The 25,552-nt window shown below is 42.1% G+C and overlaps 1 protein-coding gene across 3 annotated transcripts in view; it reads right to left on the bottom strand.

The window, feature by feature from the left end:
- The window catches only part of LOC135521742 (disintegrin and metalloproteinase domain-containing protein 22-like), a 147,835-nt gene that overhangs the window by 72,951 nt on the left and 49,332 nt on the right, over positions 1 to 25,552 (bottom strand). For all 3 annotated transcript variants that reach the window (XR_010452603.1, XM_064947433.1, XM_064947434.1), the window contains exon 4: positions 5,276 to 5,342. Coding sequence is in view for 2 of the 3 variants with exons in the window: in XM_064947433.1 (XP_064803505.1) it covers positions 5,276 to 5,342 (67 nt within the window). In the remaining variant the exon portion in view is untranslated. The remainder of the gene's footprint in view (positions 1 to 5,275; positions 5,343 to 25,552) is intronic.

Here is a 25,552-nt window from a genome sequence, read left to right as displayed (position 1 = left end):
TAATAAAGTATCCCCTAGTAACAACAGAAAGAATGTTATTCTACCCTGCTGCTTCTCAGCTGTTTATACACATTATTACATAGTTGGCCACTGTAAAGACTGTTGATGGCTAATAAAGTATCCCCTAGTAACAACAGAAAGAATGTTATTCTACCCTGCTGCTTCTCAGCTGTTTATACACATTATTACATAGTTGGCCACTGTAAAGACTGTTGATGGCTAATAAAGTATCCCCTAGTAACAACAGAAAGAATGTTATTCTACCCTGCTGCTTCTCAGCTGTTTATAAACATTATTACATAGTTGGCCACTGTAAAGACTGTTGATGGCTAATAAAGTATCCCCTAGTAACAACAGAAAGAATGTTATTCTACCCTGCTGCTTCTCAGCTGTTTATACACATTATTACATAGTTGGCCACTGTAAAGACTGTTGATGGCTAATAAAGTATCCCCTAGTAACAACAGAAAGAATGTTATTCTACCCTGCTGCTTCTCAGCTGTTTATACACATTATTACATAGTTGGCCACTGTAAAGACTGTTGATGGCTAATAAAGTATCCCCTAGTAACAACAGAAAGAATGTTATTCTACCCTGCTGCTTCTCAGCTGTTTATAAACATTATTACATAGTTGGCCACTGTAAAGACTGTTGATGGCTAATAAAGTATCCCCTAGTAACAACAGAAAGAATGTTATTCTACCCTGCTGCTTCTCAGCTGTTTATACACATTATTACATAGTTGGCCACTGTAAAGACTGTTGATGGCTAATAAAGTATCCCCTAGTAACAACAGAAAGAATGTTATTCTACCCTGCTGCTTCTCAGCTGTTTATAAACATTATTACATAGTTGGCCACTGTAAAGACTGTTGATGGCTAATAAAGTATCCCCTAGTAACAACAGAAAGAATGTTATTCTACCCTGCTGCTTCTCAGCTGTTTGTAAACAAAATTACATAGTTGGCCACTGTAAAGACTGTTGATGGCTAATAAAGTATCCCCTAGTAACAACAGAAAGAATGTTATTCTACCTTGCTGCTTCTCAGCTGTTTATACACATTATTACATAGTTGGCCACTGTAAAGACTGTTGATGGCTAATAAAGTATCCCCTAGTAACAACAGAAAGAATGTTATTCTACCCTGCTGCTTCTCAGCTGTTTATACACATTATTACATAGTTGGCCACTGTAAAGACTGTTGATGGTTAATAAAGTATCCCCTAGTAACAACAGAAAGAATGTTATTCTACCCTGCTGCTTCTCAGCTGTTTATCCACATTATTACATAGTTGGCCACTGTAAAGACTGTTGATGGCTAATAAAGTATCCCCTAGTAACAACAGAAAGAATGTTATTCTACCCTGCTGCTTCTCAGCTGTTTATAAACATTATTACATAGTTGGCCACTGTAAAGACTGTTGATGGCTAATAAAGTATCCCCTAGTAACAACAGAAAGAATGTTATTCTACCCTGCTGCTTCTCAGCTGTTTATACACATTATTACATAGTTGGCCACTGTAAAGACTGTTGATGGCTAATAAAGTATCCCCTAGTAACAACAGAAAGAATGTTATTCTACCCTGCTGCTTCTCAGCTGTTTATACACATTATTACATAGTTGGCCACTGTAAAGACTGTTGATGGCTAATAAAGTATCCCCTAGTAACAACAGAAAGAATGTTATTCTACCCTGCTGCTTCTCAGCTGTTTATACACATTATTACATAGTTGGCCACTGTAAAGACTGTTGATGGCTAATAAAGTATCCCCTAGTAACAACAGAAAGAATGTTATTCTACCCTGCTGCTTCTCAGCTGTTTATAAACATTATTACATAGTTGGCCACTGTAAAGACTGTTGATGGCTAATAAAGTATCCCCTAGTAACAACAGAAAGAATGTTATTCTACCCTGCTGCTTCTCAGCTGTTTATACACATTATTACATAGTTGGCCACTGTAAAGACTGTTGATGGCTAATAAAGTATCCCCTAGTAACAACAGAAAGAATGTTATTCTACCCTGCTGCTTCTCAGCTGTTTATACACATTATTACATAGTTGGCCACTGTAAAGACTGTTGATGGCTAATAAAGTATCCCCTAGTAACAACAGAAAGAATGTTATTCTACCCTGCTGCTTCTCAGCTGTTTATAAACATTATTACATAGTTGGCCACTGTAAAGACTGTTGATGGCTAATAAAGTATCCCCTAGTAACAACAGAAAGAATGTTATTCTACCCTGCTGCTTCTCAGCTGTTTATAAACATTATTACATAGTTGGCCACTGTAAAGACTGTTGATGGCTAATAAAGTATCCCCTAGTAACAACAGAAAGAATGTTATTCTACCCTGCTGCTTCTCAGCTGTTTGTAAACAAAATTACATAGTTGGCCACTGTAAAGACTGTTGATGGCTAATAAAGTATCCCCTAGTAACAACAGAAAGAATGTTATTCTACCCTGCTGCTTCTCAGCTGTTTGTAAACATTATTACATAGTTGGCCACTGTAAAGACTGTTGATGGCTAATAAAGTATCCCCTAGTAACAACAGAAAGAATGTTATTCTACCCTGCTGCTTCTCAGCTGTTTATACACATTATTACATAGTTGGCCACTGTAAAGACTGTTGATGGCTAATAAAGTATCCCCTAGTAACAACAGAAAGAATGTTATTCTACCCTGCTGCTTCTCAGCTGTTTGTAAACATTATTACATAGTTGGCCACTGTAAAGACTGTTGATGGCTAATAAAGTATCCCCTAGTAACAACAGAAAGAATGTTATTCTACCCTGCTGCTTCTCAGCTGTTTGTAAACATTATTACATAGTTGGCCACTGTAAAGACTGTTGATGGCTAATAAAGTATCCCCTAGTAACAACAGAAAGAATGTTATTCTACCCTGCTGCTTCTCAGCTGTTTATACACATTATTACATAGTTGGCCACTGTAAAGACTGTTGATGGCTAATAAAGTATCCCCTAGTAACAACAGAAAGAATGTTATTCTACCCTGCTGCTTCTCAGCTGTTTATACACATTATTACATAGTTGGCCACTGTAAAGACTGTTGATGGCTAATAAAGTATCCCCTAGTAACAACAGAAAGAATGTTATTCTACCCTGCTGCTTCTCAGCTGTTTATACACATTATTACATAGTTGGCCACTGTAAAGACTGTTGATGGCTAATAAAGTATCCCCTAGTAACAACAGAAAGAATGTTATTCTACCCTGCTGCTTCTCAGCTGTTTATACACATTATTACATAGTTGGCCACTGTAAAGACTGTTGATGGCTAATAAAGTATCCCCTAGTAACAACAGAAAGAATGTTATTCTACCCTGCTGCTTCTCAGCTGTTTATAAACATTATTACATAGTTGGCCACTGTAAAGACTGTTGATGGCTAATAAAGTATCCCCTAGTAACAACAGAAAGAATGTTATTCTACCCTGCTGCTTCTCAGCTGTTTATAAACATTATTACATAGTTGGCCACTGTAAAGACTGTTGATGGCTAATAAAGTATCCCCTAGTAACAACAGAAAGAATGTTATTCTACCCTGCTGCTTCTCAGCTGTTTATACACATTATTACATAGTTGGCCACTGTAAAGACTGCTGATGGCTAATAAAGTATCCCCTAGTAACAACAGAAAGAATGTTATTCTACCCTGCTGCTTCTCAGCTGTTTATACACATTATTACATAGTTGGCCACTGTAAAGACTGTTGATGGCTAATAAAGTATCCCCTAGTAACAACAGATAGAATGTTATTCTACCCTGCTGCTTCTCAGCTGTTTGTAAACATTATTACATAGTTGGCCACTGTAAAGACTGTTGATGGCTAATAAAGTATCCCCTAGTAACAACAGAAAGAATGTTATTCTACCTTGCTGCTTCTCAGCTGTTTATACACATTATTACATAGTTGGCCACTGTAAAGACTATTGATGGCTAATAAAGTATCCCCTAGTAACAACAGAAAGAATGTTATTCTACCCTGCTGCTTCTCAGCTGTTTATACACATTATTACATAGTTGGCCACTGTAAAGACTGTTGATGGCTAATAAAGTATCCCCTAGTAACAACAGAAAGAATGTTATTCTACCCTGCTGCTTCTCAGCTGTTTGTAAACATTATTACATAGTTGGCCACTGTAAAGACTGTTGATGGCTAATAAAGTATCCCCTAGTAACAACAGAAAGAATGTTATTCTACCCTGCTGCTTCTCAGCTGTTTGTAAACATTATTACATAGTTGGCCACTGTAAAGACTGTTGATGGCTAATAAAGTATCCCCTAGTAACAACAGAAAGAATGTTATTCTACCTTGCTGCTTCTCAGCTGTTTATAAACATTATTACATAGTTGGCCACTGTAAAGACTGTTGATGGCTAATAAAGTATCCCCTAGTAACAACAGAAAGAATGTTATTCTACCCTGCTGCTTCTCAGCTGTTTGTAAACATTATTACATAGTTGGCCACTGTAAAGACTGTTGATGGCTAATAAAGTATCCCCTAGTAACAACAGAAAGAATGTTATTCTACCCTGCTGCTTCTCAGCTGTTTGTAAACATTATTACATAGTTGGCCACTGTAAAGACTGTTGATGGCTAATAAAGTATCCCCTAGTAACAACAGAAAGAATGTTATTCTACCCTGCTGCTTCTCAGCTGTTTATACACATTATTACATAGTTGGCCACTGTAAAGACTGTTGATGGCTAATAAAGTATCCCCTAGTAACAACAGAAAGAATGTTATTCTACCTTGCTGCTTCTCAGCTGTTTATACACATTATTACATAGTTGGCCACTGTAAAGACTGTTGATGGCTAATAAAGTATCCCCTAGTAACAACAGAAAGAATGTTATTCTACCCTGCTGCTTCTCAGCTGTTTATACACATTATTACATAGTTGGCCACTGTAAAGACTGTTGATGGTTAATAAAGTATCCCCTAGTAACAACAAAAGAGATAATCATCCGTAAAGTGTGGATTATTATTCCCCTAATAACCTAATCATCTTTCTAACTGTTTAACTATGAAGTGGCCGTGGCACAGTGAGGTGGATGTCCAGATTACAGTACGGTCAGCGAGCTATGAGGATGTTGTTAATCCCAGATGAAGAGTTTTAAGGATCAACCTTTGGTAGTTAATGACACAACACTGTAGTGCACCCCATCAGCAGGTTATCATCAAACCTTCTCATTTCTGAAACAACATTCTAATTCAGAGACTAGATTTCCATACGGGGCTCAGGTTCTTACTTTGAAGATGACAGCCTTTCCATTTTCTGAAATATGCCTCTCCATGTACTTTGAAGACAGAAGATCACTGGGGAGAAGAGAAGAGGAAACAGAAAAGTTAGACAACTACAGATATAAATTCAGAGCTCTGTGTCGGTTAAAGGGATGGAAGAGTGTTAATGAAATGACAGTATTCTCTGGTTATCTGCAGGATTGTCTCAAAGCGTCAGAGCATCCATACCACCAATTATCAGCTGCTACTGATAGAGGACTACTTCCAGCGTGCGCACACACACACACACACGCACGCGCGATCACACAAACACACTATTGAAAAAATTGTTAACATTCAAGGGCATGTCGTGGATGTGTTTGTACTTGAGAAAGAGAGAGAATGAGCAGAAAAGTGAGCAGACAAAAGGGACATGGTGAAAGAGAGACAGACAGACAGACAGACAGACAGACAGACAGACAGACAGACAGACAGACAGACAGACAGACAGACAGACAGACAGACAGACAGACAGACAGACAGACAGACAGACAGACAGACAGACAGAGAAACAGACAGACAGAGAGAGAAACAGACAGAGAGAAACAGACAGAGAGAAACAGACAGAGAGAGAGACAGACAGAAACAGACAGAGAGAAACAAACAGAGAGAGAAACAGACAGAGAGAAAAACAGAAAGAGAGAAAAACAGGCAGAGAGAAAAACAGGCAGAGAGAAAAACAGAAAGAGAGAAAAACAGGGAGAGAGAGAAACAGGAAAAGAGAGAAACAGGAAGAGAGAAACAGGAAAAGAGAGAAACAGGAAAAGAGAGAAACAGGAAAAGAGAGAAACAGGAAGAGAGAGAAACAGGAAAAGAGAGAAATAGGAAGAGAGAGAAACAGGAAAAGAGAGAAACAGGAAAAGAGAGAAACAGGAAAAGAGAGAAACAGAATGAGAGAGAAACAGAAAGAGAGAGAGAGTCTAATACACAAGGGCCAGTCAGTCGATGAATGCTTTCTCAGCAAAACTGGGCCTAAGATTCCCCATTGAGTTACATACTGCAGCCCCAATCTGGGACAGAGATATATGAGCTATACACACAGCGCTGCAGTGGATGGCTGCCATCTTACCGGCTCCTGACCAATTCTTTATTTTGTGTTTTTTTAAGCTGATCTTAACTTATTTTAGTTCATCATTTTTGTATATAATATTTCCACCATCATTTCCTATAACTGAAAACATCTTCTGGACATCAGAACCGTGATCACTAACCTCAATTTAGATGAAGATCTCTCCTTCCAACGGGTCGCCAGCTGTGGATGTACTGCTCATTTCAGACCAGGCCCTAATCCCCAGGACACGGAAGAGGAACGGCTCAAGAGAGACAAATGAGTGGGCTCCCTGACGTAGTAAGACATTTAAACCGGCCAACATTCACAAAGCCGCGGGGCCAGGCGGATCACCAGGAAACGTACTCAGAGCATGCATTGACCAGTACTGACCCAGTGTATATAGCCAAGTTATCATGACTCAGTACCGGTACCCCGTGTATATAGCCAAGTTATCATGACTCAGTACTGGTACCCCGTGTATATAGCCAAGTTATCATGACTCAGTACTGGTACCCCGTGTATATAGCCAAGTTATCATGACTCAGTACCGGTACCCCGTGTATATAGCCAAGTTATCATGACTCAGTACTGGTACCCCGTGTATATAGCCAAGTTATCATGACTCAGTACCGGTACCCCGTGTATATAGCCAAGTTATCATGACTCAGTACTGGTACCCCGTGTATATAGCCAAGTTATCATGACTCAGTACCGGTACCCCGTGTATATAGCCAAGTTATCATGACTCAGTACTGGTACCCCGTGTATATAGCCAAGTTATCATGACTCAGTACCGGTACCCCGTGTATATAGCCAAGTTATCATGACTCAGTACTGGTACCCCGTGTATATAGCCAAGTTATCATGACTCAGTACTGGTACCCCGTGTATATAGCCAAGTTATCATGACTCAGTACTGGTACCCCGTGTATATAGCCAAGTTATCATGACTCAGTACTGGTACCCCGTGTATATAGCCAAGTTATCATTACACATTGTGTATTTATTCTTTGTGTTATTATTCTCTCTGTATTGTTGGGAAGGGCCCCTAAGTCCGCATTGCACTGTTAGTCTACACCTGTCGTTTATGAAGAATGTGACTAATAAAATTGGATTTGACATCCAAACACTAAACAACAGGAAGGACAACCCAGACATAACACACACACAGTTACACACTGCCCTCTACCTATGCTGGTAAGTTCTTTATTGGTGTCAGTTGAGTTGTTAGGTGTTTGGTGCAACTGCTAATGCTGCATCAGGGTGTTTTATGCTCTGCTGAGGTACTGTATCTGTGGGCACACCTGGCTCCACCCCAATATCAGACTCTACTTCCCTGGATGTATATTAGTTGGAGCATCGGGAGTGACACTAAAATCTATAATCACACCAGCGCGCTGCACCTCAGACCCACTCCAAACATTGGCCCAGTGAGCAATCAATCACCTCCAACCACCTGTCAGCACCCAATCAACAGCCAGTGCTGTGGAGGCGGGGATAGTTTTTCCACTGACTAAGAGATGGAGTGTTTCAAAGTTTATCTCGGGGGCATACAGAGACCAAGTAGAGGATTTTGTGTATAAAGAATCTGAAAGTGTGTGTCTGTATGTGTATGCCCATGCGTATCTGTGTGTGTGTGTAAGATAGCGACACCAGTCACATGACCAAGCAGACGCCAAACAGCTGGTCAGACACATACACACTGGCATTAAACATCAACAAACAAGACATAGGGGGAGTGAGGGAGGAATGGAGAGAGGAGAATGGAAAGAGAGGAGAATGGAAAGAAAGGAGAATGGAAAGAGAGGAGAATGGAAAGAGAGAGGGGAAGGGAGAGAAAGAGAGAAGGGGAACTGGGTTTTAGATGAATAACAGACATTCTGTTACAGTAATACAAACAGCAAGGGAGAAGAGATAGAAAGAGGGCTAGAAACGGGGAGTGAAAATAGACGGGGAGAGATGGATGGCAGAGATGAGCAGAGAAGAATAAAAAGCATAGGAACAGTGAAATATAGAGAAAGGTAGAGAGATCAGCCTCCCTATGCACGTCTCACCATCCTTGTGTGTGTCCTCCAACCCCAAACCGTCCCACATTGAGACACACAGTTTACTTCTTTGTTCTGACAGGGTGTGTGTGTGTTTAAGATTCAGCTTCTGTGGTCTGTATCAGCCCCCATGCTGAGCGGGGGCCTGGAGAGAGACTGGCGTGCGTACTGAGCCCGCATGGAGGACACACAGGGCCGTAATGGAGGACGCTGATAACAGCTTTAATTATTTTGAGATTTGAATAATTTATTGAACAGACAAAGACGCAAAGTCAGCTCTTGCTTTTCACCTACCCCCACACACGCACACACGAACACAAACAAAAAAACACACATATCGTGGAGAAATGACAAGATTGTGTTAATAATACTGTTATTGCATCAAATGGTTGTTGTTTTGTTTGTGCCGGGAGGTACCAGGGTGTAGATGGGTCGGGTATGGATAATGATGAGAGGAACTTCGTTTTGGGGGCCAGACCCTGGTTTCTACACAATGAGAACAGTCTTTACAGCAGATACAGACTGTTGTGAATTATTAGTATCTTTCATAAAAATCCTAACCGTGTGACCCATTCCATACATCTGTTGTTTGTCATGAACATTCAGGAGGATGGACTTTGCTATAAAATGCTGTGGCTCAAATCCGCTTGTTGGGCTCTCAACAAATCACCTACAGGTGGGTCGTCGACGAGCTTCATTATTACAATAATTAATCGAGAATAGTATCTGGTTATGGTAAGGGGTGAAATAAGTATAGCCAGTTATAATTGTAATGGTTATAGCAGATTATAAAAAAAGATCAGTCTTTACGTGACTAAAAGAAAAGGAATATAACATATACTGCTTACAGGAAACTCACTCAAGTTGCGTGGATAAAGGAATGGGGTGGTGAAATAATTTTCTGTCATGGACAGAGGAACTCAAAAGGTGTGATGATATTAATTAACAAAACTTTAAATCTAAATGTGCAAATAGTCAGGAATGATCCGAAAGGAAGGTGGATCGTTTTGAATATGAAAGTGAACGAAAAATACATTTGGCTCATTAACCTATATGGTCCAAATCAGGATGTTCCATACTTCTTCGAAAACATTCATACCAATTTACTGAACTTCAGGCAACAAATGATTATGTCTTTATGGTAGGAGACTATAACACAGTGTTAAGTACATCAATGGACCGTAAAGGTAATCACTCTACAAACTATCATCACCGTGCCCTTAAGGAAATCACAAATATTATGGACACATTAGAAATAGTGGATTTGGAGACTAAAAAATCCAGACCTAGTGAGATCCAGACCTACATGAAGGAGACTTAAGCTAGTCGTCTTGACTACTTTCTTGTCTCTTTCATCAAAATGTGAGAAAAGTTTTAATAGGAGACAGAATGCGATCGGATCATCATCTAATTGGCATTCACATAACTATTAAAGATTTTCCACCTGGACGGGATATTGGAAATGTAATCAAAGTTTACTGGAGGACAATTTATTTTTAAAACAAAATCATTTATAACTGAATTTTTCCAGTATAATATAGGTTCAGCAAATACCCTTATTGTTTGGGATACCTTTAAATGTACCTTCAGAGGTCATTCAATTCAATATTCTTCAATAATTAAAAAAAAGCTGTTTCTGGTTGTAGAGACAAAACTAACAAGGAAAATCCATGAACTAATAGTACAGGTAGATAGCAATAGAAACGATACTACAGAGATGCAAAACAAGTTAGAGGAAAACCAAAACGAACTTGGAGGAACAATCTAATGTACTCTAATACAAAAATAAAGCAAACTGGATGGGATATGGAGAAAAATGCACAAAGTTATTCCTGAATCTCCAATACAGGAACGCTAACAAAAATAATTTGCAGAAGCTCGTTACTGAAGACGGCGTCATCTAGGATTCTCCTAATGATATTTTAAAGGAGGAAGCTAAATATTTTAGGCAGATGTTCTCTTTTCCCTCTCATCCTCTCCCACTGAATGAAGATTACGATAAGAAATTCTTTCCAAATAATATAAAAATGGAAAATTAACAAATGTACAGAAAGATCACTGCAAAGGCCAAATTACAGAGGAAGAACTTTCTGGGGCTATTAATTCCTTTTAGTCTGGAAAACCCCCAGGGATTGATGGCATACCGGTAGAGGTATATCAAGCCTTTTTTGTTATACTAAAAGCTCCATTGTTAGATTGTTTTACCTACTCCTATAGAAATGGTGGTCTGTCAGGTCGGAAGGTCTGATTTCTCTATTATTAAAACAAGACCCACATGGCAAATATAAAGACCCAGTCTACACTTCAATGTTGTGATGCAAAAAGACTAGCGGAATGCATTGCACTCATAATTAAAAAGGGTTTGACCAGGTATTGTTCATCCTGATCAGATTGGAGATAATATACGACAGCTACTAGAAATAATAGAACATCATGAAACATCTAAGAAGCCTGGTATTTATAGCGGATTTTGAGAAGGCATTTGAAAAGGTAAGACTGGATTTTATTTATAAATACCTGGATTTTTCAATTTCGGTGAATCTCTTATAAAATGGGCAAAAATAATGTATAACGGGAGCACGTGATGCCGCGGAGCTGAGCAGACGTTGACAAACCGAGCTCTTCAAAGTTACTCTATTTTGACCTAAATAACAACGCTGAAAAGGAAAAAGGACAATGCCTACCTGAAAAACAAGGTAGATCAGATGGAGAACCAGAGTAGACGTAGTGATATCCGTATGGTGGGATTGAAAGAGGACAGCGAGGGCCGTGACCCGGTCCGTTTCTTCACTCAATGGATCCCGGAGGTCCTAGGCATAATCCACTTCACCAAGCCACTGGAAATCGAACGCGCCCACAGAACATCAGCGCCGAAACCCCGGCCAGATGAGCCCCCACGAGCCGTCCTGATCAGGTTCCTCCGTTTCCAAGACAGAGAGAAGATACTGCAACTCGCAAGAGCCAAAGGGGACATCACCATCGATGGAAAGAGGGTCAGCCTTTTCCCAGATATGAGCGCAGATCTCGCCAGACGTCCCAAGCAGTTCAGACCTACCGCCAAAGCACTGAAGGAGAAGAACATCACCGGCTACCTCATCCACCCTGTGCGGATGAAAGCTCAGTACAAAGGCCGAAGCCATCTCTTCAACACACTGGGAGAAGTGCACACTTTTCTCAAAGAACTGAGCAACGTCTGAGCCAGGATGGTCTCTCTGGGGGATAAAATGCAGTTTGTTTGTTTTCTCTTATCCGGACTGAACTGCTGGTATCTCCCGGTCACTATAATTGATTTGTACATTTTCAACTAACCGTATCTTTCCGGGGAGAGTTCTATTACATTTACAGGAGTACATTTTGGTTTAGTCCATATCCACTAGGCGAAGCAATAAGTGGGCTTAGCCCCATTGCTTTCCCCCTAATTTATGTTCATCTTTCGAAAAGAGACTCAAGCAGCCCTTACCATGGGCAGTAAATATTCAGCCATAAATATCTATTCACAACGTTTGTTTTCAACTTAGAGAGCTCGCAGGTTTTAGTTTACGCCAATGTTTAGCCAGTAAGAGCAAGATGGAAAGCGAGCAGCAACGTATCTCTACAAGTGGATTCATGTTTGATTGTTGGGATTGTTGTTCTAGTCTGACAATCGGGGTGGGTGGGATTTTTTATTTATTTTTTTCTTCCTTTTTTCTATGTTTATTGTTTCCTTCCTAAAGAGACACACAGGTCATTTTGTGCTCAAACCAAAGTTGAAACATTTCCTAATTATCTGCATATGATAGATTTCTATTCAATTACATATTTGAAACGCAACCTATGCTTAATCCACTAAAATATGTCACATTCAACGTAAAAGGTCTTAACAGCCCGATTAAAAGGAAAAGAGTCTATAAATACCTTAAGAAATTAAAGGCTGACATTGTGTTTTTACAAGAAACACATCGTACAGCCAGTGAACACAAGAAATTGAAGAGGGAATGGTTAGGACAAGTTTTTGCATTCTCTTTTAACTCCAAAGCAAGAGGAACTGCAATTTTGATAAGTAGACACATCCCTTTCTGCGTCAACAACACCATCTCTGATCCCTCTGGCAGGTTTGTTTTGGTGCAGGGGCATATGTTTTCAGAGTCAACAACACCATCTCTGATCCCTCTGGCAGGTTTGTTTTGGTGCAGGGGCATATGTTTTCAGAGTCAACAACACCATCTCTGATCCCTCTGGCAGGTTTGTTTTGGTGCAGGGGCATATGTTTTCAGAGTCAACAACATCATCTCTGATCCCTCTGGCAGGTTTGTTTTGGTGCAGGGGCATATGTTTTCAGAGTCTTGGACCCTATTGGATATTTATGCTCCTAACTTCGATGACAATATGTTTATTCAGAATGTCTTCCTTCAGGTTGCTCAAGCACCACCAGGATGGCTACTGGTTGGAGGAGATTTTAATTTTTGCTTAGATACAGTTCTTGATAGGTCCTCTGATAAACCCTCACTTCTTACCAAAGCCGGCAAGCTCACCATGTCATTCATGATAGATCACAATTTACTAGACATCTGGAGACAATTGCACCCACAGGATAGGGACTACTCTTTTTATTCACACCCACACAAGACACACACACGCATAGATAACTTTTTACTTTCGACACAACTGTTTCATAGAGTGTTAGATGTCGAGTATCTCCCCAGATTGCTTAGTGACCATTCTCCTCTGGTATTATCAATCTCCATTCCTACCAAGGTAAATGGAGCATATAGATGGAGACGAAATTCTATACTCCTAAAGCAACCTGAATTTTGTGCATTCATCAAAGAGCAGATCAATATTTTAACTTTGACAAACAAACCCTCTGCTCCTGACAGCTCCATTCTTTGGGACACATTGAAGGCCTATCTGAGGGGACAGATTATTTCCTATACTAAAGGGCTGAAGAAAAAACACGGTGCGGAACTGATTGCCCTTGAATCTGAAAACTCAGAGCTAGAGAAAACCTACCAATGAGGCCCAACTAAAGATCTATACAGGCTTTTGGTAAATAAAAAACTTAAATATAACATTCTGAACACATATCAAGCTGAGAGGGCCATCACTAAATCAAAAGAGCGTTATTACGAGCTTGGAGAGAAAGCTCACAAAGTATTGGCATGGCAACTGAAAGCAGAGGAAAGTAAGAGGACAATTAATGCCATAGAAACTCTTACTAATGAGATATCTTTCGACCCTACTGAAATTAATAATACTTTTAAGAAATACTATGAAGACCTCTACACTTCCCAATCAAGCGACGATCTATCAGAGATCGACTCCTTTCTCTCCTCTCTCAACCTCCCATGCCTGTCAGGGGAAGACAGCGAGCGCCTGAGTGAACACTTCTCAGTTCCTGAATTGTTGGAGGCCATTAAATCCTTACCTTCTAATAAATCTCCTGGGGAGGATGGCTTCCCTCCAGAGTTCTATAAAGAATTTAGGGAGCTGTTGGTCCCCTACCTTATGGAGGTACTTAAAAAAGCCAGAGAAGACAACTGCTTTCCAGAGTCCTTCTCTCAAGCAGTGATTACTGTAATCCGCAAGAAAGGGAAAAACCCGCTAAAGTGCGCCTCCTATAGACTAATCTCTCTCCTTAACACAGATTGTAAACTGGTCACCAAGATGCTATCTAAGAGACTGGAGTCATGTCTTCCCCTGTTTGGTCAACCCAGATCAGACTGGCTTCATAATTAATAGATTGTCTTCCAATAATCTCAGAAGGTTCTTTGATATAATTCACCTTGCTAACAAAAACAAAATACCTAGTGTCGCAGTCTCCCTCGACGCTGAAAAGGCCTTTGATAGGGTTTAATGGCCATACCTCTTTCGCGTCTTGGAAAAGTTTGGTTTAGGTACCATGTTTGTAAATTTTATAAAATCACTCTTACAAATCTCCTAAAGCTAGGATTGCTACCAATGGGATTACTTCCTCCTCTTTCCCTCTTTATAGGGGGAAGAGACAAGGTTGCCCAATTAGCCCCCACCTCTTTGCCCTCACCATCGAACCGTTGGCTGAGGCTATTAGAACGTGCCCTGACATACATGGCTTTGAGGTGGGCCCCCATACCCATAAATTATCACTCTTTGCGGACAGCCGTATCTTATTCCTAACAAACCCAGAACACTCCCTCTCTCACTTGCAGATACTACTACAGTGTTATAGTTCTTTCTCTGGATATAAGGTCAATTTTGATAAAAGCGAAATCTTACCGTTGTCTGTCTTTGACCATCATACCATCAAGCACAAGTTTCCTTTTAGATGGTCGCCTATGGGCTTCACATATTTGGGCAAAATGGTGGATGGTAATCTGAACAACCTCTATAAACTCAATCTGGCCAGTTTGTTGCAAAAAGTTGGAGGTTAACCTTTGTAAATGGATGGACTTACCTCTCACTCTACTGGGTAGTATCAATGTAATTAAAATGAATGTCCTGCCCAGATTTCTATATCTGTTTCAATCTCTCCCTATCCCTGTTCCCGCAGCATTTTTTTCCTCTCTCGACAAGCTTACCAGACGGTTTATCTGGCACGGCAAAACCCCTAGGGTTGGCCTGGATAAACTGACCCTTGATTACAGTCAAGGGGGCTTAAACCTCCCCAATTTTAGAATGTACTACTGGGCTGCACAGTCTAGGTTTCTGGCTCAGAGTTTGACAATGGTCCCTCTCCCTCATGGTTGAACATTGAAAAGCTTGAGGTAAATGATGACACTGGGGCAGAATTGTTTTTCAAATGGGACAGAAAATCTATAAAAACCATCACAGACAACCCTTTAATCATACATTCTGTCCTGGCATGGTGCAAACTGCATGAGCTGTTCGGACGAGAGGGATTCCTTTCCCCTAAAACCCCTTTATGGAACAATAGATTGATCCCTATGTTTTTCCAGAATAGTAACTTTAGACCATGGTCTGATAAGGGGATCACTCTTCTGGAACATTGTTACGAGGAGGGAGTTCTTATGCCTTTTGATCAGCTGAAACAGAAATACCACTTGCCTAACAGTGACTTCTTTAGCTACCTACAACTACAAAACTTTATTAGGGTGACTCTCAAGGGACAATGGAACCTACCTAAGATGTCACCTATTGAACAACTCTGCCACGCAGACCAACCACTGTTCAAGACCATTTCCCGTGTATACGATGCTCTTATGTCAGGACTAACACTGCCTGGAGTGACCTATGCAGGGATGGTGTTACATCCACATTGAACTCCAGATACAGACTGATCCAATTTAATTTCCTCCATCAGCTCTATATCACCCCATCTAGACTGCACAAGTTCAACCCAGATATCTCCTCCCTATGTTTTAGATGTGGCTCAGATGAAGGAACATTCCTCCATTCCACTTGGCAGTGTTCAAAACTACACGGTTTCTGGCAGGGGATATGCGATACCATATCCTCAATTCACGGGGTTGCATTCCCTTTAGACCCGGAGGTCTGTCTACTGGGTAACTTTACTAACACCAATTTTAGGCAAAGCCATACTATAAAGCTAACAGAGATATTGCTAGTGATTGCCAAGAAATGTATTGCCTTGAAATGGAAATTGGATTCCTCCCTGCCAGTTGCAATGTGGCTATCGGAAGTTAATAGTCGTATCCTTTTGGAGAAAATCACTTACTGCTTGAGGAATAAGTTAGACATTTTACAAAATTTGGCAACCTTTTGACTATATGGAGAATCTCCCCCACATCTCATTGATTGAATCTATATATAATCCTCACATAATGTTTCACACGTAATGTATAATATGTAGCCTATGGCAGGTGATCCAATGTCTCGTTATTATTTTTTTCTTATTGTAGGTTTGTATATATAATTATATATATATTTTTTTTTTTGTTACGCTTGTCTGTTACTGTCACTTTGTTCTATCGTTGTCTAATATATTTTCACGTTTGTTTTGAATGTTCTTAATTGGAAAATGCAAAATATATATATATAAAAAAATGTATAGCAACCCCAGGTGTAAAATAGTAAATAACGGCTACTTCTCAGAGAGCTTTGAATCGTCAAGAGGAGTTAAACAAGGGTGTCCGCTGTCACCATATCTAGTCGTTATGGCCATTGAAATGCTAGCTATTAAAATCAAATCAAATCAAATTTGTCACATACACATGGTTAGCAGATGTTAATGCGAGTGTAGCGAAATGCTTGTGCTTCTAGTTCCGACAATGCAGTAATAACCAACAAGTAATCTAACTAACAATTCCTAAACTACTGTCTTATACACAGTGTAAGGGGATAAAGAATATGTACATAAGGATATGTGAATGAGTGATGGTACAGAGCAGCATAGGCAAGATACAGTAGATGGTATTGAGTACAGTATATACATATGAGATGAGTATGTAAACAAAGTGGCATAGTTAAAGTGGCTAGTGATACATGTATTACATAAGGATGCAGTCGATGATATAGAGTACAGTATATACATATGCATATGAGATGAATAATGTAGGGTAAGTAACATTATATAAGGTAGCATTGTTTAAAGTGGCTAGTGATATATTTACATCATTTCCCATCAATTCCCATTATTAAAGTGGCTGGAGTTGAGTCAGTGTCAGTGTGTTGGCAGCAGCCACTCAATGTTAGTGGTGGCTGTTTAACAGTCTGATGGCCTTGAGATAGAAGCTGTTTTTCAGTCTCTCGGTCCCAGCTTTGATGCACCTGTACTGACCTCGCCTTCTGGATGATAGCGGGGTGAACAGGCAGTGGCTCGGGTGGTTGATGTCCTTGATGATCTTTATGGCCTTCCTGTAACATCGGGTGGTGTAGGTGTCCTGGAGGGCAGGTAGTTTGCCCCCGGTGACGCGTTGAGCAGACCTCACTACCCTCTGGAGAGCCTTACGGTTGAGGGCGGAGCAGTTGCCGTACCAGGCGGTGATACAGCCCGCCAGGATGCTCTCGATTGTGCATCTGTAGAAGTTTGTGAGTGCTTTTGGTGACAAGCCAAATTTCTTCAGCCTCCTGAGGTTGAAGAGGCGCAGCTGCGCCTTCTTCACGATGCTGTCTGTGTGAGTGGACCAATTCAGTTTGTCTGTGATGTGTATGCCGAGGAACTTAAAACTTGCTACTCTCTCCACTACTGTTCCATCGATGTGGATAGGGGGGTGTTCCCTCTGCTGTTTCCTGAAGTCCACAATCATCTCCTTACAGTGCCTTGCGAAAGTATTCGGCCCCCTTGAACTTTGCGAGCTTTTGCCACATTTCAGGCTTCAAACATAAAGATATAAAACTGTATTTTTTTGTGAAGAATCAACAACAAGTGGGACACAATCATGAAGTGGAACGACATTTATTGGAAATTTCAAACTTTTTTAATAAATCAAAAACTGAAAAATTGGGCGTGCAAAATTATTCAGCCCCTTTACTTTCAGTGCAGCAAACTCTCTCCAGAAGTTCAGTGAGGATCTCTGAATGATCCAATGTTGACCTAAATGACTAATGATGATAAATACAATCCACCTGTGTGTAATCAAGTCTCTTTATAAATGCACCTGCACTGTGATAGTCTCAGAGGTCCGTTAAAAGCGCAGAGAGCATCATGAAGAACAAGGAACACACCAGGCAGGTCCGAGATACTGTTGTGAAGAAGTTTAAAGCCGGATTTGGATACAAAAAGATTTCCCAAGCTTTAAACATCTCAAGGAGCACTGTGCAAGCGATAATATTGAAATGGAAGGAGTATCAGACCACTGCAAATCTACCAAGACCTGGCTGTCCCTCTAAACTTTCAGCTCATACAAGGAGAAGACTGATCAGAGATGCAGCCAAGAGGCCCATGATCTCTCTGGATGAACTGCAGAGATCTACAGCTGAGGTGGGAGACTCTGTCCATAGGACAACAATCAGTCGTATATTGCGCAAATCTGGCCTTTATGGAAGAGTGGCAAGAAGAAAGCCATTTCTTAAAGATATCCATAAAAAGTGTTGTTTAAAGTTTGCCACAAGCCACCTGGGAGACACCCCAAACATGTGGAAGAAGGTGCTCTGGTCAGATGAAACCAAAATTGAACTTTTTGGCAACAATGCAAAACGTTATGTTTGGCGTAAAAGCAACACAGCTCATCACTCTGAACACACCATCCCCACTGTCAAACATGGTGGTGGCAGCATCATGGTTTGGGCCTACTTTTCTTCAGCAGGGACAGGGAAGATGGTTAAAATTGATGGGAAGATGGATGGAGCCAAATACAGGACCATTCTGGAAGAAAACCTGATGGAGTCTGCAAAAGACCTGAGACTTGGACGGAGATTTGTCTTCCAACAAGACAATGATCCAAAACATAAAGCAAAATCTACAATGGAATGGTTAAAAAATAAACATATCCAGGTGTTAGAATGGCCAAGTCAAAGGCCAGACCTGAATCCAATCGAGAATCTGTGGAAAGAACTGAAAACTGCTGGTCACATTCAGTCTCTTGATGTGCAAAACTGATAGAGACATACCCCAAGCGACTTACAGCTGTAATCGCAGCAAAAGGTGGCGCTACAAAGTATTAACTTAAGGGGGGCTGAATAATTTTGCACGCCCAATTTTTCAGTTTTTGATTTGTTAAAAAGGTTTGAAATATCCAATAAATGTCGTTCCACTTCATGATTGTGTCCCACTTGTTGTTGATTCTTCACAAAAAAATACAGTTTTATATCTTTATGTTTGAAGCCTGAAATGTGGCAAAAGGTCGCAAAGTTGAAGGGGGCCGAATACTTTCGCAAGGCACTGTAGTTTTGTTGATGTTGAGTGTGAGGTTATTTTCCTGACACCACACTCCGAGGGCCCTCACCTCCTCCCTGTAGGCCGTCTCGTCGTTGTTGGTAATCAAGCCTACCACTGTTGTGTCGTCCGCAAACTTGATGATTGAGTTGGAGGCGTGCGTGGCCACGCAGTCGTGGGTGAACAGGGAGTACAGGAGAGGGCTCAGAACGCACCCTTGTGGGGCCCCAGTGTTGAGGATCAGCGGGGAGGAGATGTTGTTACCTACCCTCACCACCTGGGGGCGGCCCGTCAGGAAGTCCAGTACCCAGTTGCACAGGGCGGGGTCGAGACCCAGGGTCTCGAGCTTGATGACAAGCTTGGAGTGTACTATGGTGTTGAATGCCGAGCTGTAGTCGATGAACAGCATTCTCACATAGGTATTCCTCTTGTCCAGATGGCTTAGGGCAGTGTGCAGTGTGGTTGAGATTGCGTCGTCTGTGGACCTATTTGGGCGGTAAGCAAATTGGAGTGGGTCTAGGGTGTCAGGTAGGGTGGAGGTGATATGGTCCTTGACTAGTCTCTCAAAGCACTTCATGATGACGGAAGTGAGTGCTACGGGGCGGTAGTCGTTTAGCTCAGTTACCTTAGCTTTCTTGGGAACAGGAACAATGGTGGCCCTCTTGAAGCATGTGGGAACAGCAGACTAGTATAGGGATTGATTGAATATGTCCGTAAACACACCAGCCAGCTGGTCTGCGCATGCTCTGAGGGCGCGGCTGGGGATGCCGTCTGGGCCTGCAGCCTTGCGAGGGTTAACACGTTTAAATGTTTTACTCACCTCGGCTGCAGTGAAGGAGAGACCGCATGTTTCCGTTGCAGGCCGTGTCAGTGGCACTGTATTGTCCTCAAAGCGGGCAAAAAAGTTATTTAGTCTGCCTGGGAGCAAGACATCCTGGTCCGTGACTGGGCTGGATTTCTTCCTGTAGTCCGTGATTGACTGTAGACCCTGCCACATGCCTCTTGTGTCTGAGCCGTTGAATTGAGATTCTACTTTGTCTCTGTACTGACGCTTAGCTTGTTTGATAGCCTTGCGGAGGGAATAGCTGCACTGTTTGTATTCGGTCATGTTTCCAGTCACCTTGCCCTGATTAAAAGCAGTGGTTCGCGGTTTCAGTTTCACGCGAATGCTGCCATCAATCCACGGTTTCTAGTTAGGGAATGTTTTAATCGTTGCTATGGGAACGACATCTTCAACGCACGTTCTAATGAACTCGCACACCGAATCAGCGTATTCGTCAATGTTGTTATCTGACGCAATACGAAACATGTCCCAGTCCACGTGATGGAAGCAGTCTTGGAGTGTGGAGTCAGCTTGGTCGGACCAGCGTAGGACAGACCTCAGCGTGGGAGCTTCTTGTTTTAGTTTTTGTCTGTAGGCAGGTATCATCAAAATGGAGTCGTGGTCAGCTTTTCCGAAAGGGGGGCGGGGCAGGGCCTTATATGCGTCGCGGAAGTTAGAGTAACAGTGATCCAAGGTTTTTCCACCCCTGGTTGCGCAATCGATATGCTGATAAAATTTAGGGAGTTTTGTTTTCAGATTCAATAACAATGTTAGTGGATTAGAAATTCAAGGCTTAAAAACAAATGTATGACTCCACCTATGACTCAAGTTTTATATTAAGTCCACAAGCTAGATCCTTGCAATGTCTCATTGAAGATCTAGATAATGTTTCTGTACTCTCTGGACTACAACCTAATTATGAGAAGTGTACAATATTACTGTTATGTGAATTATGCTATCAATGTTCATAAACTGAACTTCAATTAAACTGCTCAGTCTGCAACCCAGAATTTGTAAGACTCTAGTTGAAATGAAACAGACAGAGTCCCAGCTACAATAGTCAGAAAGTTTATTCACGAGAGCGCTCCCCCGTTGTACAAAACCATCCATTTTATACTGGCTCCTTATGCACATACCTTCACACACAAACAGTAGGTATCCTACGCACATACTGTATCACTACCCAGCCGACAAAGATTAGGGAGACCGTGTGAAGCACTTCTTGTCCTCCCCCAAGATTAGGGAGACCGTGAGAAGCACTCCCTGTCTTCCCCCAAGATTAGGGAGACCGTGAGAAGCACTCCCTGTCCTCCCCCAAGATTAGGGAGACCGTGTGAAGCACTCCCTGTCCTCCCCCAAGATTAGGGAGACCGTGAGAAGCACTCCCTGTCCTCCCCCAAGTTTAGGGAGACCGTGAGAAGTACTCCCTGCCCTCTCCCAAATCTCTCATAGCCAGGTGGGCACCGAATTTTGCTCAGACAGTCTGTGTTTAAGATACTATAAAGATATATTGTTTTACCCTAATTCTGACAAACTACACACATCATTAATTATAATTTTACTGACTAAAACTACACACATCTGTCACGACTTCTGCCGAAGTCTTGTTCGGGCGGTGCTCGGCGTTCGACGTCACCGGTCTTCTAGCCATTATTGATCCATTTTTCTTTGGTTTTGTCTTGTCTTCCCACACACCTGTTTTCAATCCCATTCATTACCTGTTGTGTATTTAACCCTCTGTTTCCCCTCATGTCTTTGTCAGAGATGGTTTTATTGTCAGTGTTGTTTATTTGTTTTATTGGTGCGCGACGGGTCCTCGTACCCATGTGTGTTCATGTCTGTACTGTTTAGTGTGATGGAGCATGTTCCGTGGACATTTATTAAAAGACTCCATTTACCCTCCATTTTGACTCTCCTGCGCCTGACTTCCCTGCCACCTATACACACGACGCTGACAACATCAGTAATAAGAATTTTATGATTCTAATCAATTTCATACAATATGGTTTCAGAGTGGAATATTCTAATCATTAATTTAAACATAAATTCCATTACCAAATATAAATTCCATTATCAATTACGTATTGGATCTTTAAAAAACTTTTACATTACACCGCAGTTTACCTATAAAAAGGGCTGATGGTGAAGTAGACATACTTGGTATTCATATCACAAAATATATAAATAAACTCTCCACAACGAATTTCAATAGAAAACTTGAAAAAAATAGATAAGATCCTGCAACCATGGAGAGGTAAATACCTGTATATTTATGGAACAATTGCCCTGATTAACTCCTTAGTCATATCTCAGTATATTCACTTACGGCTCTGCCAAGTCCTGATGATTCGTTTTTTCAAATCATATGAGCAAAAAATATTTTGCTTTATCTGGGACGTTAAACCAGACTAAATAAAGCATGCCTATCTATATAATGAATAGGGTGTGTTGAGATTATTAAATATAAAAGCACTAAACCTCTCTCTAAAAGCTTCACTTATTCAAAAGTTTTACTTCAACCCTAAATGGTTCTCAAGTAGATTACTAAGAAAAGCTCATCCATTGTTTAAAAATGGCCTTTTCCCTTTGCCATGTCTCATTTTCAATTAATTGGAAATTATACTTTTTTTAAAGTATCTCACTTTTTCAAACAAGCATTGCATAGAGCTGGCTACAATTTCAATTTCATCCCCCTGAAAGATAGAACAAATATTACAACAAATATTATGGCTGAACTCAAATGTGCTGGTTGATAAAATACCTGCATTTATTTTGCCCAGGTCTTACCTAGTATGCCTAGACAGTGAATATACTACGGGTATATGTATGTGTCACGGTTCATGAATCCACTGCCTCCCTCTCTCTTTCTCTTTCTCTCTCTCTCTCTCTCTCTCTCTCTCTCTCTCCAGTGTTTGTGTGGGCGTGGTTCCCAATCTCGGCCTGATTGTCTGCGCCAGCTGGAACCACTTATCTTCCCTTTATATGTTCTGTTACCAGTGTTTCTTGTTGTCAGATCGTTGTTTCTTCTCTGAGGTTGTGTCGTGTGTCCGTGCTCTTCTCTTGTGTGGATTATCTGCTGTGCTCCATCCTACTCATCCGGACACACTTCCCTGGTTTTCCCAGCACGTTATCATCGGAAGATGCGCCCGAGTCCCTGGGTCGGATTCCGTCTGAGTACAGTCTGTCTGTCCTGTTGCTGCTGTGAACTACATTCATTAAACCATCGTTGCTTGCATCTTGCATCCGCCTCTGTATTGCAACAGAACGATCTGACCAGACCATGGATGCAGCGAGTTCAACGAGTCTGACCGAATTCCTTTCCCGCAGTATCACGAGAATGGATCAACAAGAGGAGAACATCTCCAGCACAGGTCGGGCAGTACAAGCCCTTTCGACGCAGGTATCCCAGCTGACCCAACAATTGCAACATCTGAGGGGTTCCGCTGCGCCACCTACACCGGCAGTTCAACCCGCCCCGCCAGAGCCGGATTCCCAGCTAGAGCCACGGCTACCGACACCAGAGGGTTATTCAGGTGATCCTGACTATTGCAGAGCTTTTCTTACGAGATGTTCCATGCAGTTCTCGTTGCAGCCACGGACCTTCAACCGTGAACAGTCTAAGGTAGCATTCGTACTCACACTGCTATCAGGCAAAGCGGCTCTCTGGGGAACGGCGGTGTGGGCGAACCAGGACCCATGCTGCACCTCTTTCCAGACACTCTCCGAGGAGATGAGAAGGGTCTTCGATCGGGCCGTGGCGGGTAGGGAGACGGCCAGACTACTCGCTGACCTTCGCCAAGGAGACCATTCAGTATCGGAATACTCCATCCAATTCCGCACTCTGGCCGCAGAGTGTCAGTGGAACGAGGAGGCGCAGTGGGACATGTTCCTGCATGGGCTGGAGGACCGGATCCAGAAGGAGATTTATGTTCTGGACCTTCCCAGGAGTTTAAATGGACTAGTGGAACTAGCCCTGAGGGTCGACGCTCGTCTGAGTCGTATTGGCCGCCGAGCATGCCCTAACAGACCGTATAACGACACGAAGGGCTGGCATGCCAGCGGCGGGAACACGGCCAGTTCAGCCTCCGCTCACGAACCCATGCAGCTGGGGAGAGCTCGCCTCTCCCGGGAAGAGAGGGAGAGGCGGAGATCCCAAGGACTCTGTCTCTACTGTGGTAGAGCGGGCCACTTTATCCACTCCTGCCCGGTAAAAGATCAGGCCCGGTAGTAAACATGAGGCTACTATCGGGTGGTGTCACCACAGAGAAGACCTCATCATCTACTCTCCTCCCGGTAAGACTAAGATGGGCCACCCACACGCACGACACCCAAGCCTTACTGGACTCAGGAGCAGAGGGTAATTTCATGGACTTCAAGCTCGCTCACAAACTCCAGATCCCTATCACCTCACTCACGCACAAGATATCCGTCAACGCTCTCAATGGTCAAGAACTCCCCAACATTTCTCACACCACTGAACCTATCACACTCATCACTTCTGGCAATCACACTGAGACACTATCATTCCTACTCATGGACTCACCCCTTGCACCATTAGTTCTCGGCCACCCTTGGCTCACCCAACACAACCCCAGAGTTGACTGGGGTCATAACTCTATATCCATGTGGAGTAACAAGTGTCTTGAGTCCTGTTTAGTGTCTGCTTGTTCGTCTGTGTCTGATTCTGTGTTTCTAGAGGAGGCAGTGGATTTGTCTAACGTGCCCGTTGAATACCTCGACCTGAAGGAGGTGTTCAGTAAGTCCCGTGCTGCTTCTCTTCCTCCGCATCGTCCCTATGACTGTGCAATAGAATTATTGCCAGGTGAGTCTCCGCCTAAAGGCAAGTTATATTCACTCTCTGTTCCTGAGAGGGAGGCTATGGAGAGATACATCTCTGGTTCTCTGGCATCTGGATTTATTCGTCCTTCCTCTTCTCCAGCGGGGGCGGGGTTCTTCTTTGTGGGGAAGAAGGACGGATCTCTGCATCCTTGCATTGATTACCGTGGGTTGAATAACATCACAGTGAAGAATACCTATCCCTTACCGTTGATGTCCTCAGCCTTTGAAAGGTTACAGGGAGCATCCGTGTTCACTAAGTTGGATTTACGTAATGCATATCATTTGGTTCGCATAAGGGAGGGGGACGAATGGAAGACCGCGTTTAACACCCCCAGAGGGCACTTCGAATATTTGGTCATGCCTTTTGGGCTATCCAACTCCCCAGCGGTTTTCCAGGCACTCGTCAATGACGTTCTGAGAGATATGATTGATCAGTTCATATATGTTTACCTGGATGACATACTGATTTTTTTCTTCTTCTCTCCAGGAACACGCTCAGCACGTCAGACGAGTGCTTCAGAGGTTGTTGGAGAATGGACTTTTTGTCAAGGCGGAGAAATGCATTTTTCATGCACAATCCGTTCCATTCCTAGGTTACATCGTCTCGACTGAAGGTATTCGCATGGATCCTGACAAGGTTAAGGCTGTGGTGGATTGGCCAAGCCCAGATTCCCGTAAGGCCCTACAGAGGTTTCTGGGATTCGCCAATTTCTACCGGCGTTTCGTTCGCAACTTTAG

This window comes from Oncorhynchus masou, chromosome 30 (assembly GCF_036934945.1).
Source record: "Oncorhynchus masou masou isolate Uvic2021 chromosome 30, UVic_Omas_1.1, whole genome shotgun sequence".
NCBI classification, from domain to species: Eukaryota; Metazoa; Chordata; class Actinopteri; order Salmoniformes; family Salmonidae; genus Oncorhynchus; species Oncorhynchus masou.
The sequence above is the reverse complement of the archived record's forward strand: the minus strand, read 5'-3'. Positions and strand labels throughout refer to the sequence as shown.